Source organism: Micromesistius poutassou (genome assembly GCF_964030765.1).
Source record: "Micromesistius poutassou genome assembly, chromosome: 21".
NCBI classification, from domain to species: domain Eukaryota; kingdom Metazoa; phylum Chordata; class Actinopteri; order Gadiformes; family Gadidae; genus Micromesistius; species Micromesistius poutassou.
In genome coordinates, this window is record NC_140291.1 from 9,887,768 (window position 1) to 9,902,702 (window position 14,935).

Below are 14,935 nucleotides of genomic sequence, written 5' to 3' on the forward strand. Positions count from 1 at the left end.
CATCTTTTCGCTCGCCATCTTGCCTGGGATTTTTCTCGATTTTCCATTTTCTCGCAAGGTATTGCGGGAGCAAGCCACGCATATGCAATTGTGCCCATCGAAAATCTCAACTTAGGGGATGTTAGCCCTCAATAAAAGGCAGTAATGGGACAAGCCTATGCTGCGCGTGAACGTGCAACAGCGAGGGTAGGGTTGAGATGTTGGGTTAAGGGCAGTAATGGGAATCAGCCATTGTTAAAATAAGATATTAGGTTAGTGATAGTTAAGTTTAGGTATAGGGTAAGAGACGGTTACGTTTTGGATAAGGGTTATTTAAAGTCTATGTAGATGTGGTTAAGTTTAGGTATTTGGTTAGCTACGGGCGTGTTGGCTTTCAAGTTTTCATGAATTATGATTGAGTTGATTTGAGATCTTTCGTCATCCAAGGAAAAAGACACATTTTTCGCATGTTCGCGCGAACAGGCGAATGTTGCGTGCGACAAATCTAAATCTGTCCGCGTCTCTAGTGACCGCGTCTCTAGTGGTCATGAAGTTGCAGCCTCTGCTGCAGGACCGTCCGACTCACTGTAACGGTGACACCACGGCGCCCCCTAGCGGCGTCACCGCGCAGGGCGCCCATTGGCCCTCTGGCCGCGGCGCCGCCTGGCGGTGAACCGTTCCCGGCGTCCATTGGCCGCGCTCCGCGCTCTCTCCGCGTGACGTCATCATCACAACAAAGTGCCATGACAGCCTGCGGCGGATCGGCGGATCGGCTGAGGAGTGAAACCGAGGTTATTATCAAGAGCGCAGAGTGCCCTTTGTCTACCGGTGATACCGATCTCCTGAGGTGAGACCGACTGCTTTATCGTTTTAATGCTCGTCGACGGTTTGATTCGGCGTCATTAAAAAAGTTCCCAGACGACGATGTTTCCTGAAGCTAGGACAGGTTAGCCCTGCGAGGCCCAAACCAACACGACACAAGAGGTTTAACCACCAGAACATAACCCTGACCAGGTCGAAACCGCGATTACTACAGTGGTAGAGGAGAGGAGCAGAACCGTGGGTTTTCCGGGTCTCCTCCTCCTTCGACCAAGAAGATCCGCTTGCTAGCTTAGCATGACGAGCTAAGCTGTTAGCTAGGTGCTACGCTCTCTCTCTCTCTCTATACACCCTCTCCTGTTTCGTCCTGTAACTCGTCCTGTTAGTTTGTACCCGACAACGTCATTGTGTGTGTTAAATCTACTCGTTAACGGTGTTGTCATCGTATCATGTGTCGTGTATCGCAGTTGTGAGTGCGGTGCGACACACAGTAGTGTGTATGGTCACAATAGGTATAGCTCTGTGTGTGTCTCTGTGTGTCATGCTGATTCCGTATACACATCAGTAGACCTGCTGAGCAGCTCCTGTGTATATGATCCCATACCTTCCATATTCTGTTGGAAGAAGGTACATATTTTACGACAGCAGCCGAGGATCTCCAGACACGCATTGCAGATGCGTTGCAGTGAGCGGATAATGAGGTTGTTCCCCATCAGTCCGTCGAAACGCCTCTACATTGACCCCGAACCAGAAGTATTATAGCTCATAGTATTACTAATGTCACACTACTGACATTATCATTGTTCATGTTGTGGTGTTTAAAACGGTTGAAGATGAGGCGTACTGTTTAAGGGCTTTGTATTGATCCGTGAACATGCATTTTGTTTGAAGGTACAAAGCATAGTACCACTCTCCTTCATGTACCCCCTGGGACCTGCTGAGCCCTCCCAGGGATGCACCCCTTGTTGGGAACCCCCGTTTCACAGCATCTCTCGCCCTGTGTGGCCCTAGTTTGTAAGCTGCCCGAAACGACTGGGCGTTCATCCACCTGCCCGCCAGCGAGCCGGAGACACGGGGAACAGGATCGGGAAGCAGCGCGGAGCGGGCACCGCGGAGAGAGTGGAGAAGATGTCGGCCAGCCCTGAGAAGAGCTCCACGGCCCAGGAGCTCAAGGAGCAGGGAAACCGCCTCTTCCTCTGCCGCAAGTACCAGGAGGCGGCCACCTGCTACAGCAAGGCTATCGTGAGTCGTGTCACCAGCGCTGTCCTCCGTCGACCATGAAATACCACGCTGAATAGTATTATGGCGGAAATGTTGTCGTTAATGTAGCTCATTTACCCCTCTCTGAAGTATCTGTCTATCTGTCGTTCAATCTATCATTCTATCCATCTATTGGTCTGTCTATCTGTCCTCCTATCTATATCCATTTCTTTCCAATTGTCTGTCTGTGTGTCTGTTTACCTATATCTACCAGTTGTCCGTCTGTCTGTTTACCTATCTCTGCCTGTCCAGTTGTCTGTCTCTCCCTCCTTCTCTGCCTGCTCTCTCTCTCTTTGTCTGCCTAACTCTCTATGGGTCGTTCTCTCCAGCGGGTTTACATCTCTCTATCATGGTCGATCATTGTCCGTGTGAAGCTCTGATTGTTGGATCCTAACATGGCGTCTCCCCTCCAGAACCGCAACCCGTCGGTGGCGGTGTACTACACCAACCGGGCGCTGTGCCACGTCAAGCTCCAGCAGCACGACAAGGCGCTGGCCGACTGCAAGCACGCCCTGGAGCTGGACGGCCAGTCGGTCAAGGCCCACTTCTTCCTGGGCCAGTGCCACCTGGAGCTGGAGAACTACGACGAGGCCATTGGGAACCTGCAGCGAGGTGAGGGGGGGCCGCCAGGCCTTCGGGCGGGCAGAGGTCGGCTGCATTCCAATAGTTGTTATAGTGTAGAAATAATGCTCGCCCTCAGTTCCCAAAGAGAGTTTCGACATGTTGACAGTATTAACAGGAAGAATTCATCCATTATGGGTTAAAATGACTAGGGTGAGCAACCTCTGAGCCTCCGCTAAGGCAGCCCAGTGTGGTGCTATGACGCCACAGCTCCATGCTTCTCAGTGATAGGTTTCGACCTGGACACCCCTTTTTCGGTAAATCAGAGCAACCTTTCACTTAAGGTGTTTCACTAGATTTATATCAAGACTTTTCGCGACCATCTCATGCAAACAGGAAAATAGATAGAAAAATAAACATGCAAAAAAAAAAAAAATATATATATATATATATATAGTAGAGTGCCAGTCCCCCTTAATGCACAATTATTACTGCACCAATGCCAAGGCCGGCGGGGAACGGTGGAAATAAAAAGTCAGCAACGCTGCTTGTGCTCCCAGTGGATTTATTCAGCAAATAGATTTTCGCAAAACATGGAATGCACAGAGGTTGTCACTACTTTGAATGAACAATTGTTTCTATCATTTAATTGTGTCTATTTTAATGAAATCCTGTGTACCAGCTGCAGTACCCTCAGGTACCTCCAGTGGTACACCTACCACAGATGAAAATAGTGATCCAGACTGCCAAATACATTGAGCAGCAAATAACACATAGCCACACTCTGATATGCACTCTTGGAACAGCTGGTTTTACCACAGGCTGAATGCCTGCTTATGGTTTTTTCATGCATTAATACCAAAGTCAGTGATTTGTATTAATGTCATACTAACGCTACCGCTAGCATAGGGCTCGTGGTCTTTCTCTGCGTCCCTTTAACCGCCTTTAGAGATCATGTCTTGATGCGTGTTTGTGATCATGCATACGATATGTACAACCTGCCTAGGCCGGTCGCGATAAGCAATAAATCAATTAATCGCATGATAAATTAAAATGAGACAATAATTTTGCCGTCCGCGATAAATAAGCTTCTTTTTTTCTGCTTGTAACTCTCTCTATCAAAGAGACTGGATGACAAGAGTTTTCACTCCGGAACATCGGTCTCGACAGACCCCTCTTGCTTCCTTAGCGTAATGAGGAGTTAACCCTTGAGTCGTGGCAGTCACTTGTCAGCCGCATGGTCTCTGTGTGGGGAGGCGGAGCCCTGGCGTTACACAGTCAGAGCCCGTCTATATGCGCGTCTTCCTAGACATTCTCGCCAAAGTGCAGCATGAGCGCCCCGTGAGGAGTAGCAAGCCAGAGAAAACGCTAGTTGAGATTTGGAGGAATGAAAAACAAAGATGATATTGGTTTCAAAGCCGAACGCGACAGCTGCCGTGTGGGAGCACGGTCATTCGGGTTCAAACCGAATGACTGTGGTGAACCACTTTATCTGTGCGAGGCGGTATATCGCATTTGTTGTAAAACGGTAGAAACTAAACGCACCAATTAGGGATGCACCGATTGTGAAATTCTCGGCCGATACTGATGTTTAAAACAATTTGGCCGATAGCCGATACCGATGTTTTTTTTTGTTGTTGTTATTTATTCCACCTTTACATGCATGTTCTTGCCTTTGACCTCAATGAATTGAAAATGACAACTTTTCATCGGATTGCTCCGGACTCGCCATTTCTACTGCTCTACTGAATCTGGTGTGTGTGTGTGTGTGTGTGTGTGTGTGTGTGTGTGTGTGTGTGTGTGTGTGTGTGTGTGTGTGTGTGTGTGTGTGTGTGTGTGTGTGTGTGTGTGTGTGTGTGTGTGTGTGTGTGTGTGTGTGTGTGTGTGGCACGCGTATCCTGGCTTGTGTGTAAAAACACTGGCTCCGATTGGCTACCATGAAACATGACTCTGCCTTAGCCAATCATAATTGCTTATCATGTTGTTAAACCAGCCAGTCTCCTCACTAGAAGTTTGTGTGTGGAGCCAGGGGTGCATTCGGATTACACAGTTTATTCAATCAATTCATAGTAACGCACCGCATTTAACTGTCAGTAACGGTAACAGCGTTGTAACAACGGAAACAGTAATTAGTTAGATTACCTACACTGATCAAATCTCATCAGCCATTTGAAAAGCAGACATGGAGAAGTGTACAACGATTACCTGAAAGCCGATAAAAAACTGAGAAATTAACGGGACACCAAGAAAGCACAAACCACCACCAGCAAGACTCAGTCGATAACCACAGCATTTGAGAAAGGGAAAAAAATCCCCACGGACAGCGCCAAAGCTAAAAGGATCACTAACAAGGTGATGGAGTTCATCGCATTAGATGACCAACCTTTCTCCGCTGTGGGGGATGTGGGCTTTCGAAGCGAAAAGGGTTTCGAGTGAAATGTCACTGGAACATGTCTTACAAACTGCATATTGCTGATCTTTCTCCGAGACAGTGAAATACTCCCACACGACTGACATTTTCTTTCACTTTTATTTGTAAACAAACCACACGTGCGCGCAGCACCCGCCCGCGAGAGAAAAAAAATACAACAGATCATGGGACGTCTCCGTCTTCCCGACAGTCCACAATAACTGGGGCGTTTAGTCGACAAACAAAGTACAAACAGGACAGTGCAAATGGTGCACACTCACAGACAGTGTAGTTCGCTTCATGTAGTTTTCATTTCAGTTTTATTTATTGTTTTGTGTTTGTGCATTTTTTGTTAAAATAGACATAGTCCATTTTATTTATTGTTTTTGGTTGTTTTGTTTATTTATTTGGGGTATTTAAAATGTCTTCCAGTTCCAGTTTTAAATATTCTTTAGAAATATCAGTTTATTGATCTTTGAAAGGTTGAACTTACATTATTATGCCATTATCATTATATTAGTTGAAAATGGTCTCAAAATGGCAATATTATCGCTTATCGCAATAATTCCTGGGACAATTGGCCTAAACCTGTCTCAGAAACAATGTGACGTGTGTCCCTCGCCACAGCGTACAACCTGGCCAAGGAGCAGAGGCTGAACTTTGGCGACGACATCCCCAGCGCTCTGCGCATGGCCAAGAAGAAGCGCTGGAACAGCATCGAGGAGAAGCGCATCCACCAGGAGAACGAGCTGCACGCCTATCTCACCAAGCTGATCCTGGCCGAGAAGGAGAGGTGAGGCCCTGTCTGGAACGTACAGGACTAGGATCTAGATCGGCTGGTTAAAACCATCTGTTGAATGATGGAGCCGCCGCTTTAACACAACTGTTAAAGGAGGTTTACTTTGTATCATTTTTGCTGATGCACAATAATGATCGGGTCCCATCAATTATTGGCCGATAATGGGAGATTTGTATTACGTATAAGTTAGGGATGCACCAATTGTGAAATTGTGGGCCGATACCGATGTTTAAAATAACAATTTGGCCGATAGCCGATGCCGATACCGATGTTTTTTGTTGTTGTTATTGTTGTTGTTGTTGTTGTTATTATCTATTCCACCTTTACATGCACGTTCTTGCCTTTGACCTCAATGAATTGAAAGTGACAACTTTTCATCGGATTGCTCCGGACTCGCCATTTCTACTGCTTCATCGAATCTGGTTGGTGTTTGTGTGTGCGTGTGCGTGTGGCACGCGTATCCTGGCTTGTGTGTAAAAACACTGGCTCTGATTGGCTACCATGAAACATGACTCTGCCTTAGCCAATCATAATCGCTTATCTCGTTGTTAAACCAGCCGATCTCCTCACTAGCAGTTTGTGTGTGGAGCCAGGGGTGCATTCGGATTACGCAGTTTATTCAATCAATTCATAGTAACGCACCGCATTTAACGGTCAGTAACGGTAACAGTTATAACAACAACGGTAACGTTGTAACAACGGAAACAGTAATTAGTTAGATTACCTACTGAAAAAATAACGCCGTTATTACAAACACTGATCAAATCTTATCAGCCATTTGAAAAGCAGACATGGAGAAGTGTACGATTACCTGAAAGCTGATAAAAAACTGAGAAATTAACGGGACACCAAGAAAGCACAAACCACCACCAGCAAGACTCGATAAGAAGTCGATAACCACAGCATTTGAGAAAGGGAAAAAGAATCCCCACGGACAGCGCCAAAGCTAAAAGGATCACTAACAAGGTGATGGAGTTCATCGCATTAGATGACCAACCTTTCTCCGCTGTGGGGGTTGTGGGGTTTCAAAGCGAAAAGGGGTGCGAGTGAAATGTCACTGGAACATGTCTTACAAACTGCATATCGCTGATCTTTCTCAGAGACATTGAAATGCTCCCACACGACCTACATTTTCTTTCACTTTTATTTGTAAACAAACCACACGTGCGCGTGGCACCTGCACGCTTACATCATCATGCCAGAGGCGTGTCCAGCCAGCGGCTGTTATGGGTGGTATTATCAGTAGCCTACCACCTGTTGCATCTTCTCCGAAACTGCAAGTCAGACCGCAAATAATCAACACAACATTTAGCCAGCTCAAAATTGATATGACACAACAGATAAACATCGGACACTGCCATCGGTGAATGTCATCTTATTTCCCGATAGGCCGATGGCAGTCAACAACGCGAATATCGGCCGTTACCGATGTTCGTCCGATAAATCGGTGCATCCCTAGTATAAGTCCAATAATTTAAGTTTAGCCGATAAATAGAGACGATAATTCGAAGAAAATGGCTCCTCGCACCTCTGCATCGCCATCGTATCTATCCCGCCTCATGCTAGATAAACGGCTGTGATTGGTCAGTCTATGTCATACCGGGCAGAAATCTTTGTGTATAGGGTATACAGTTATAGGGATGTCAGTTGGTTTGTCACAAACCACAGCTATTAACTTATTGGTTATCTTATCGGTTACTGTATCTGCCATGAGCAGCAGGTTAATTATCGGGTATCGTATCGGTTGAAAGAAAGGTCATTATCGTGCAGTCCTAATAAAATCTTTGTTTGTAATTGGTTTTGAAAGTTATTTGGATATCAAACCTCGAGCTGGAATAGAAGCAGCATAAAACAACATAGAACAAGGCTATAATGAAACACTACAATGGTCAGGAAATACATATACACAACACACGCATACACATAAATCCATGACCTCCTTTCAGTCAAGAATGAGTCATTAGGGAACAAGGGCACTGCCTGCTCTGAGCTCCCTATCCTTCAGGGTTGATACATATTGACTCTAGCAGATAAAGTCCATTCCAAGGTGCTCTAGGTTACAAGGTTCAGACAAGAGGCCAGATCATTATGTAGTTTTTATAGTTATGCTTTATTGTGTAGTTATGGTTCATTGTATGATAGAGATATGATTAATTGTTTTGTGTAGTTATGGTTTTTTATTGTATAGTTATAGTTTATTGTATTTTTATGGTTTATTATTGTGTAGTTATGGTTTATTATCGTGAAAGTATGGTTTATTATTGTGTACATAGTTTGTCTACATACACAAAGGTAATTCAGGACTATTTTGGGCGCTGTGATTATTAGAATACCTGTGATGCGTTGCTGACAGGTTGCCCTCCTCCCTACCCAGCCATATATTGGCGAGAATAACCCTGATTGGACAATATGAGAATAGAGACCATCGTCCAACCGTCACACACACCTGCCATTCCAGCGCAGGGACTGGAGTAAGTTGGTTGTGTTCCACATAAACAGGGTATTATGTCCTCTATGATCATCAACATGGTAATTCAGTCTATGCCATTTATTAATGTTACCGAAATAAGACCTAAATTTAACGAAAAACTGTAGTAACTTCAGCCTCCCAAAAACACTCTCCCCAAAACACTCCCCCCAAAACACTCCCCCCTGCGCCGGACGCAGGTAACCGTCTTTCTGTTACTTTTGGCACTGAAGTGCCTGTTAATATACTGTTCGATGTCCCGACCTAGGGACACCAGAGGCGAGGTGTGTGTGGGCGTTTAGCGCTCTGTCTGGGCAGCACTTGACTGAGAGAAAGTTAGGCTTCTCTAAACTTGAAGTGCACTTAAAGTCTAAGCCGCTGTTTTGATGAAAAGTAATAATGGAAAATCTAAAAATTGCCCAGCCCTAATTGGAAATCTTTGCAAAGTTATTCAAAATGTCTTCCTCTCACACGAACAGAAGCAAGGCTACTGTATTACCCCTTCTAGATGTACATGTACATGATGCATTTTGAATTAAAAAACTGGTCTGAATCAGTCAAAGACAAGCCAACGCCAATTCAGAGATATCTCTGCCTTTCTCTGAGTTAGGGCAAAATGGTTAGCTTGCTCTGCTCTGGTCTGGGTCTCTGGGTTTGATTGCTCTGATCTGATGGCATGTGTATGTGAACCCGTACAGGGAGCTGGAGGACTGCAGAGAGAAACAGGACGACAATCAGAACGGCAGTGACATCATGAAGATAACATCCCAGAATGTACGTATGAATTGTACACTGTGAACCTGATAATGTTGGACCTTTAAGGTCAAGATGTGTTAAACACAATACATTTTTACCTCTTCATCACCAAGTACCACGGTATCAGAAAGCTGAGACATGATCTTTGGTTGAGTTACAAACAAAGATTATGTCGTACCTTTGTTGTTATTGTCATCAAAGTTGTGTTTGATCACACAAATCAAATCAACGGGTGATCTGGTGTCTGGGCACCATTTTGCAACTCAACGTGTGGTTTACAAATCCATCTTCAGTAGCTAATAGAGGGTTTCAGAGGAAATGGGTAAAAAAATTGTCCATTTTGCACCGGTTTGCATTGGATTTTTTTTCTCTACTAAAACGACTAAAATCTTTGCTCTACTTCACTTTATTGACTTCAAATATTGACCCAGGTACTCATCAGATATTGTGCTGTGTCCCTATAGTGCTACAGGGCTACCAACTGATAATGCACTAGGTGTATTCAAGTCAAGTTCAAGTTATTTTATTGTCAAATGCACAACTTTACAGGCAAAGCAGTCATAGCTGGCAATGACATTTTTGTGTCCCAAGGTCTCCTTAACAATGCAATAATATAAAAAAATATAATAAAATAGTGATAAGATAAGAGTAAAAAGAGATGATAGCACTGGTACAAAAGTACTAAGAAATAACAACAAAATAACGATAAAAAAGCAATGTCTTGGAGGAGCTCGGAAGACTGCGACTGTGCGTGGCGCCATTTTGTCGATCCATCACTGTGTGGTGATGGAGGGGTGGTGTGGTGTATTCACACATTTATTTCAAAAGAAAAAATCTTCCACGTATCCACATTGATTATTTCACCACCTGCACAACATTCTCACAGGTATTTATTTTGCTCCAGGAATACGTATTATAGCCCCTTTAGTTGTTGAGATACACTCTATTTACTTGGGTATGTTATTTTCAGAGATAGGTATAAAGAGGTTAAACACATTTATTACCTGTTTAGGACAAGTATCTGATGGACATGGACGAGCTCTTCTCTCAAGTGGACGAGAAGAGAAAAGTAAGTTCCCATTTCTTGTGTGTGTGTGTGTGTAATGAACAGCGTAGGTAGCATGCGTCTTCATAAGTCTGTTCATGAAGGACTCCCCGACCTGGTCCTAGCTCCGCTCGGCCCTGGGACCTGAGCTATAGTTTGGCTAGGTTGGGTTCAGACTCAGAGAAACGGTCCAAATGGCAGTCCTTATGACGGTCCGTCATACCGTCTTAAGGGTTTGGTAAGAGCCCCTTAGTGAAGTCACATCCCTGACAGCGAGTGAGCCTGTGTACGTCCGCACAATGTCATGAAAGATTACATTAGTATTGCTTAGGTTCTCACTATTTCACATGGTGCGTATTGCACATTGCACTGCATGCTGTGGTTAACTATGTGCTTAAAGTCTGTGTTGCAGGTTAACCGGAACTTTCGATTAATGGGTACATAAAGCACTCAAAATATGTATATCATTTATAAAATGTCTCAAATAGTGTTAAAGTCCAGTTTTTGTCGTTTTTGGTAGTAATGGGTGTTTTCTAATGCAACTCGGCGATGACGTCACGTTGGGGAGACGTGGTGGAAGGTAGCCTCAGCCTAGTACTAGGGCATCTGGGATGAGTAAGAGGTGGCAAGAACCACAAGTAACATGTATGATGGCCCACAGCCGTATAATTTCGAACCTGTCAGACGTGAGAGGGCGAATGAGGAATTGCTGAGAACTGATGGCCGTCAAAGCCAATTAAATGCATGGTCAGAGGAGAATGAGTGGATAGTTGCTATAATTTAGCAACATCTCCACGGTGGGTGTGCTCTCTCTCTCTCTCTCTCGCACGCATGTACACAATCACTCCAACTTCTCCAACTCCAAGGCTAACGCATGTGTCTAGTTTTAACGTGATGTCTTTTGTGTATGTCCAGTCAGACTTATTGTCTCCCTTGTTCTGTGTGGTCTTGTAGCCTACTGTCCTGTGTGAGCCGAATCACCAAATTGAATTCCAGACGATTTGTATCGTTTGGCAATAATAAAGACTTGATTAGGCTATCTATATATATATATATATATCTATGTATTTATCTGTATAATCTGCTCAACACTCTTACTAGTCTCTACTCTCAAGGGTCTCAATGGGGCTTTGGTCTGTCGTCTCCCGAACGTGACATCATGCAATGCATTGTGGGGGAAATGAGAATCAATTGCAAACCGCTAAAATAGTACCTACTTTTTCGTATTAAATTCTGTTTTGTGATACCAACATCAAATACAATGGATAACCGTTTAAATGTTTATTACTAACAAGCAAATTGCGCAAATTCGTTTGAAAATTAACCCTGCAACACAGACTTTAACTGTGGGTAACTGGTTGACTGTGTGGCTGACTGTGACTGTGTGGCTGACTGGTTAACCGTGTGGTTGACTCTGTGGCTGACTGTAGTTGACTGGTTGACTGGTTTACTGTGTGGTTGACTGGTTTACTGTGTGGTTGACCGTGTGGTTGACTGGTTAACTGTGTGGTTGACTGGTTAACTGTATGGTTGAGACTGTCTTCATGTGTGCCCTGCAGAAGAGGGAGATCCCAGACTACCTGTGTGGGAAGATCAGCTTTGAGCTGATGAGGGAGCCATGCATCACGCCCAGCGGCATCACCTACGACCGCAAGGACATCGAGGAGCACCTGCAGGTACCGCCACACCGCCTCCACCACCTCCACACCACCTCCATCCTCACTGCCACACCGCCTCCACCACCTCCATCACCACCTCCATCTTCACCTTCACACCACCTCCACACCTGCTCCATCCCCACCTCCACACCAGCTCCATCCCCTCCACAGCAACTCCATCCCCTCCACACCACCTCCATCCCAACCTTAACACCACCTCCATCCCAACTTCACACCATCCCATTTGGGTGAAGAGATTGTGATTACTCAATTACTCCACAGCTGCATCCGCTACTGCCCCAAAGGATTAAATTGCAGCCCGATAGTGGATGACTGCTGCAACGCTGTCTCTCAATACAGAACTCATTTTGAATATTGTGGTCTGCATTAGTCCCTTAGACCCAGACTGTCGAAGATAGGGTCTACCTCCCAGCGGCATCAATGTTTGCGGTCCGGTTGTGTCTGGTATCTGGTTCAGTTGGTTCAGTTTAACCTTTGACATTTGAGCCTGATCTTGTTTATCTCAGGAATAACACTGGTTTTCCCCTCTCCCCCCGCCCCCCCCCCCTCCTCCTCTCCAGAGGGTGGGTCACTTCGACCCCGTGACCCGGAGTCCTCTGACCCAGGATCAGCTGATCCCCAACCTGGCAATGAAGGAAGTGATCGATGCCTTCATCCAGGAAAACGGCTGGGTGGAGGACTACTGAGCCTGGACACTTCTCCTCCTCCTCCTCCTCCTCCTCCTACTCATCTTCCAAACCTTCTCCTTCCCCATCACTCCTCCTCCTCCAAACCTTCTCCTTCCCCATCCCTCCTCCTCTGCTCCTTCTCCTTCCCCCTCCTCCTTACTGAGAGAAGAGGCCAGACTCCATCTTCCACAGCCAGAGAGAACTGTCTCTCGCTCTGTGTCTGTCTGTCTGTCTGTCTGTCTGTCTGTCTGTCTGTCCTAGGCTGTCCCTCCAAGCCCCACGCTTCACCTCTGCATTCCTGTCCTCCCCTCACATTCCCATGCTCTCTCTCCGACTCCCTCTCTCCTGTGTGTGAAGTCTCTCAGGTCTCTCCATCACTTTCTCTCCACTGTGCCTCATTCACCCTCTCTCTTTGTCTCTCTCCCCCTCCCTCTCTCTCCTCCTGTCTATGAGCTAAATGTGTCAACAATCACAACAGACTCAAACTGAGTGGATTAAGGCACGCCTTTAAGAAAATGTCCACTCTTTCTGTCTGTCTGTCTCTCTGTCTCTCTCTCTCTCTTTCTTTCTCTCTCTCTAGTGCCACAGTCTTCTGAGTCATCAGCGCTGCACGTCTGTGTTTGTGCTCACCATGGGGATAAAAACACATTTACATTTTAATATTTTACTAGAAGGGTCGAACTATCACGCGGCCATCTCCCACTCTGCTCCAGTATTCCTCGGCTGGTATCGATTCTCACGACTGTGAATCAAACGTTAATTAATTGTGTTTGATCCTGACAATATGGGCTTGCCAAGGTGAACGTCGCAGACGAAACAAACCCGTTTTTTAACAGAAATCCTTGTTGTAAGGTGGTTTCCACCGTTAACTACGCATGGATCCCATACTTTGCCACATGGTCTGATTAAATCCTGGTAGTCCTGCGCCCGGACCCCCGGTACTGGTGGCAGACCGGCCCCAGGCGGACTGATTCCACATGTTGAATGTATGCTAGCTAGCTAAAGTGCTATGGAGAATGGTCACATCCTCTTGCTGTGAGGCTGTTTCACAGAAGGACTATTGGAAGATAAGAGTAGACCGAGGTGGGCTGCTTCTCTCTGATGTCGTGAAACCGCGAGGTGAACTGAAACATGATCCTCTGAAGGGGTAGAAGATGTGTCCTTGGTTTTATCTGGGCCCTTGTGGCTTCTCCCATCAAAGTTTTTTTTTAGGGGGATCTCAACAGACTACATAATAACCATGATGGGAGGGACAGAAGCCTCACGCTTCTCTCCAAGTCCAGGAGAAACTGGTTCTCTCCGTGTCGTCACAATCAGCCACAAGATGGTCACCTCATGTCCTTCATCACCCCCCTCCCATAATCCCTTGCTGTGACTCTGATGCTGAACGCAGGACTCCCTCCCTGGGGATACACCCTCTTACTCTACAGCTGGTGGGAGGTCTGGGGAAGCCAGGGAACTCTGCAATGCAACCACAGATGTTAATGTTTTTTAGCCCCCGCCCCCCCCCCAAATCATCACACCCATCTTAGAAGTGCTGGAGTTGTTTACAATCCGTTGCATCCATACCTGGGTTACACTACGGAGGTAATCCGTGTGAAATGTGGAAAGCATAAATATATATTTTAAGTTAAGCACTCGTGAGTTTACAGGTAATCGTCCTCAAAGCTTCTCGTGTGTGTGTGTGTGTGTGTGTGTGTGTGTGTGTGTGTGTGTGTGTGTGTGTGTGTGTGTGTGTGTGTGTGTGTGTGTGTGTGTGTGTGTGTGTGGCCCACTGACTTCTGGGGTACCCCCCCCCCCTCCCCCCACCTACCTTCCCTTCCCCGCTGGTGTAAATAAGTTTGCTTGATCTTGTTCAGAGTGTAATCTCTCTTACTGCTTTTCTTCTTTCATTCTCTGTTCCTTGGTTTCTGTGCGACTCTCGGGGTGCGTTTGAGGAACCTGTATTAAATGTAGATATGTTGATAACATCCGTGCATGGGTTGTGCTTCATTAAACCTTCAAATACGCCCGTTTCCTCCTGCAGTCTGTCGGGTACCTTATCAATCACTGACATGGCCGTTCAGAGGACACAATTGAATAAATACACTCTGAAGTTCTATTATAAAAGATGGAGATCGCTACTTATGATTATAGTTAATCTCTCGTGGGTTATCTTGTATATATTCTTATTCGATAATTATGGTAGTCTCAGATCGTTTTAGTTATTAGGTAGAGATAACCTGTAATACGTAGTCTACGACATTGGTTGTTATAGTTCACATGCTGCCCATGTTATTAGACCAGTAGCTCAATAGGCCGAGCATAACCTAATGAAAACATGTTGCATCAAAGCAGCAGTCTGAGTCAAAGCAGGAAACATTAAACCAATTGATTTGATTGGCTTTCATTGATGGTTAAAATCTGTGATCTGTGAAGTCGTGGTTAAATTGATCGGTTTGTTTAATAACATGTTACCGGTTAATATATTTTGTTTCAGTGGATGTTAAATT

At 45.5% G+C, this 14,935-nt stretch overlaps 1 protein-coding gene across 1 annotated transcript; it reads left to right on the top strand.

The window, feature by feature from the left end:
- Window positions 1-699: 699 nt before the first annotated feature.
- On the top strand, window positions 700-14,589 carry stub1 (STIP1 homology and U-Box containing protein 1). Its single transcript, XM_084485782.1, has 8 exons — window positions 700-826; window positions 1,810-2,040; window positions 2,472-2,670; window positions 5,657-5,822; window positions 8,994-9,069; window positions 10,064-10,120; window positions 11,656-11,772; window positions 12,336-14,589. The coding sequence occupies exons 2-8, from the start codon at window positions 1,927-1,929 to the stop codon at window positions 12,459-12,461; spliced, it is 855 nt and encodes a 284-aa protein (XP_084341908.1). The 5' UTR covers window positions 700-826; window positions 1,810-1,926; the 3' UTR covers window positions 12,462-14,589.
- Window positions 14,590-14,935: the final 346 nt, after the last annotated feature.

Bases quoted from the DNA above. Each gene is read 5' to 3' on its own strand.
- stub1 (XM_084485782.1), top strand. From the start codon at position 1,927: ATGTCGGCCAGCCCTGAGAAGAGCTCCACGGCCCAGGAGCTCAAGGAG. The intron at 5,823-8,993 runs GTGAGGCCCTGT...GAACCCGTACAG, and splicing joins ATCCTGGCCGAGAAGGAGAG to GGAGCTGGAGGACTGCAGAG. The intron at 9,070-10,063 runs GTACGTATGAAT...TTACCTGTTTAG, and splicing joins TGAAGATAACATCCCAGAAT to GACAAGTATCTGATGGACAT.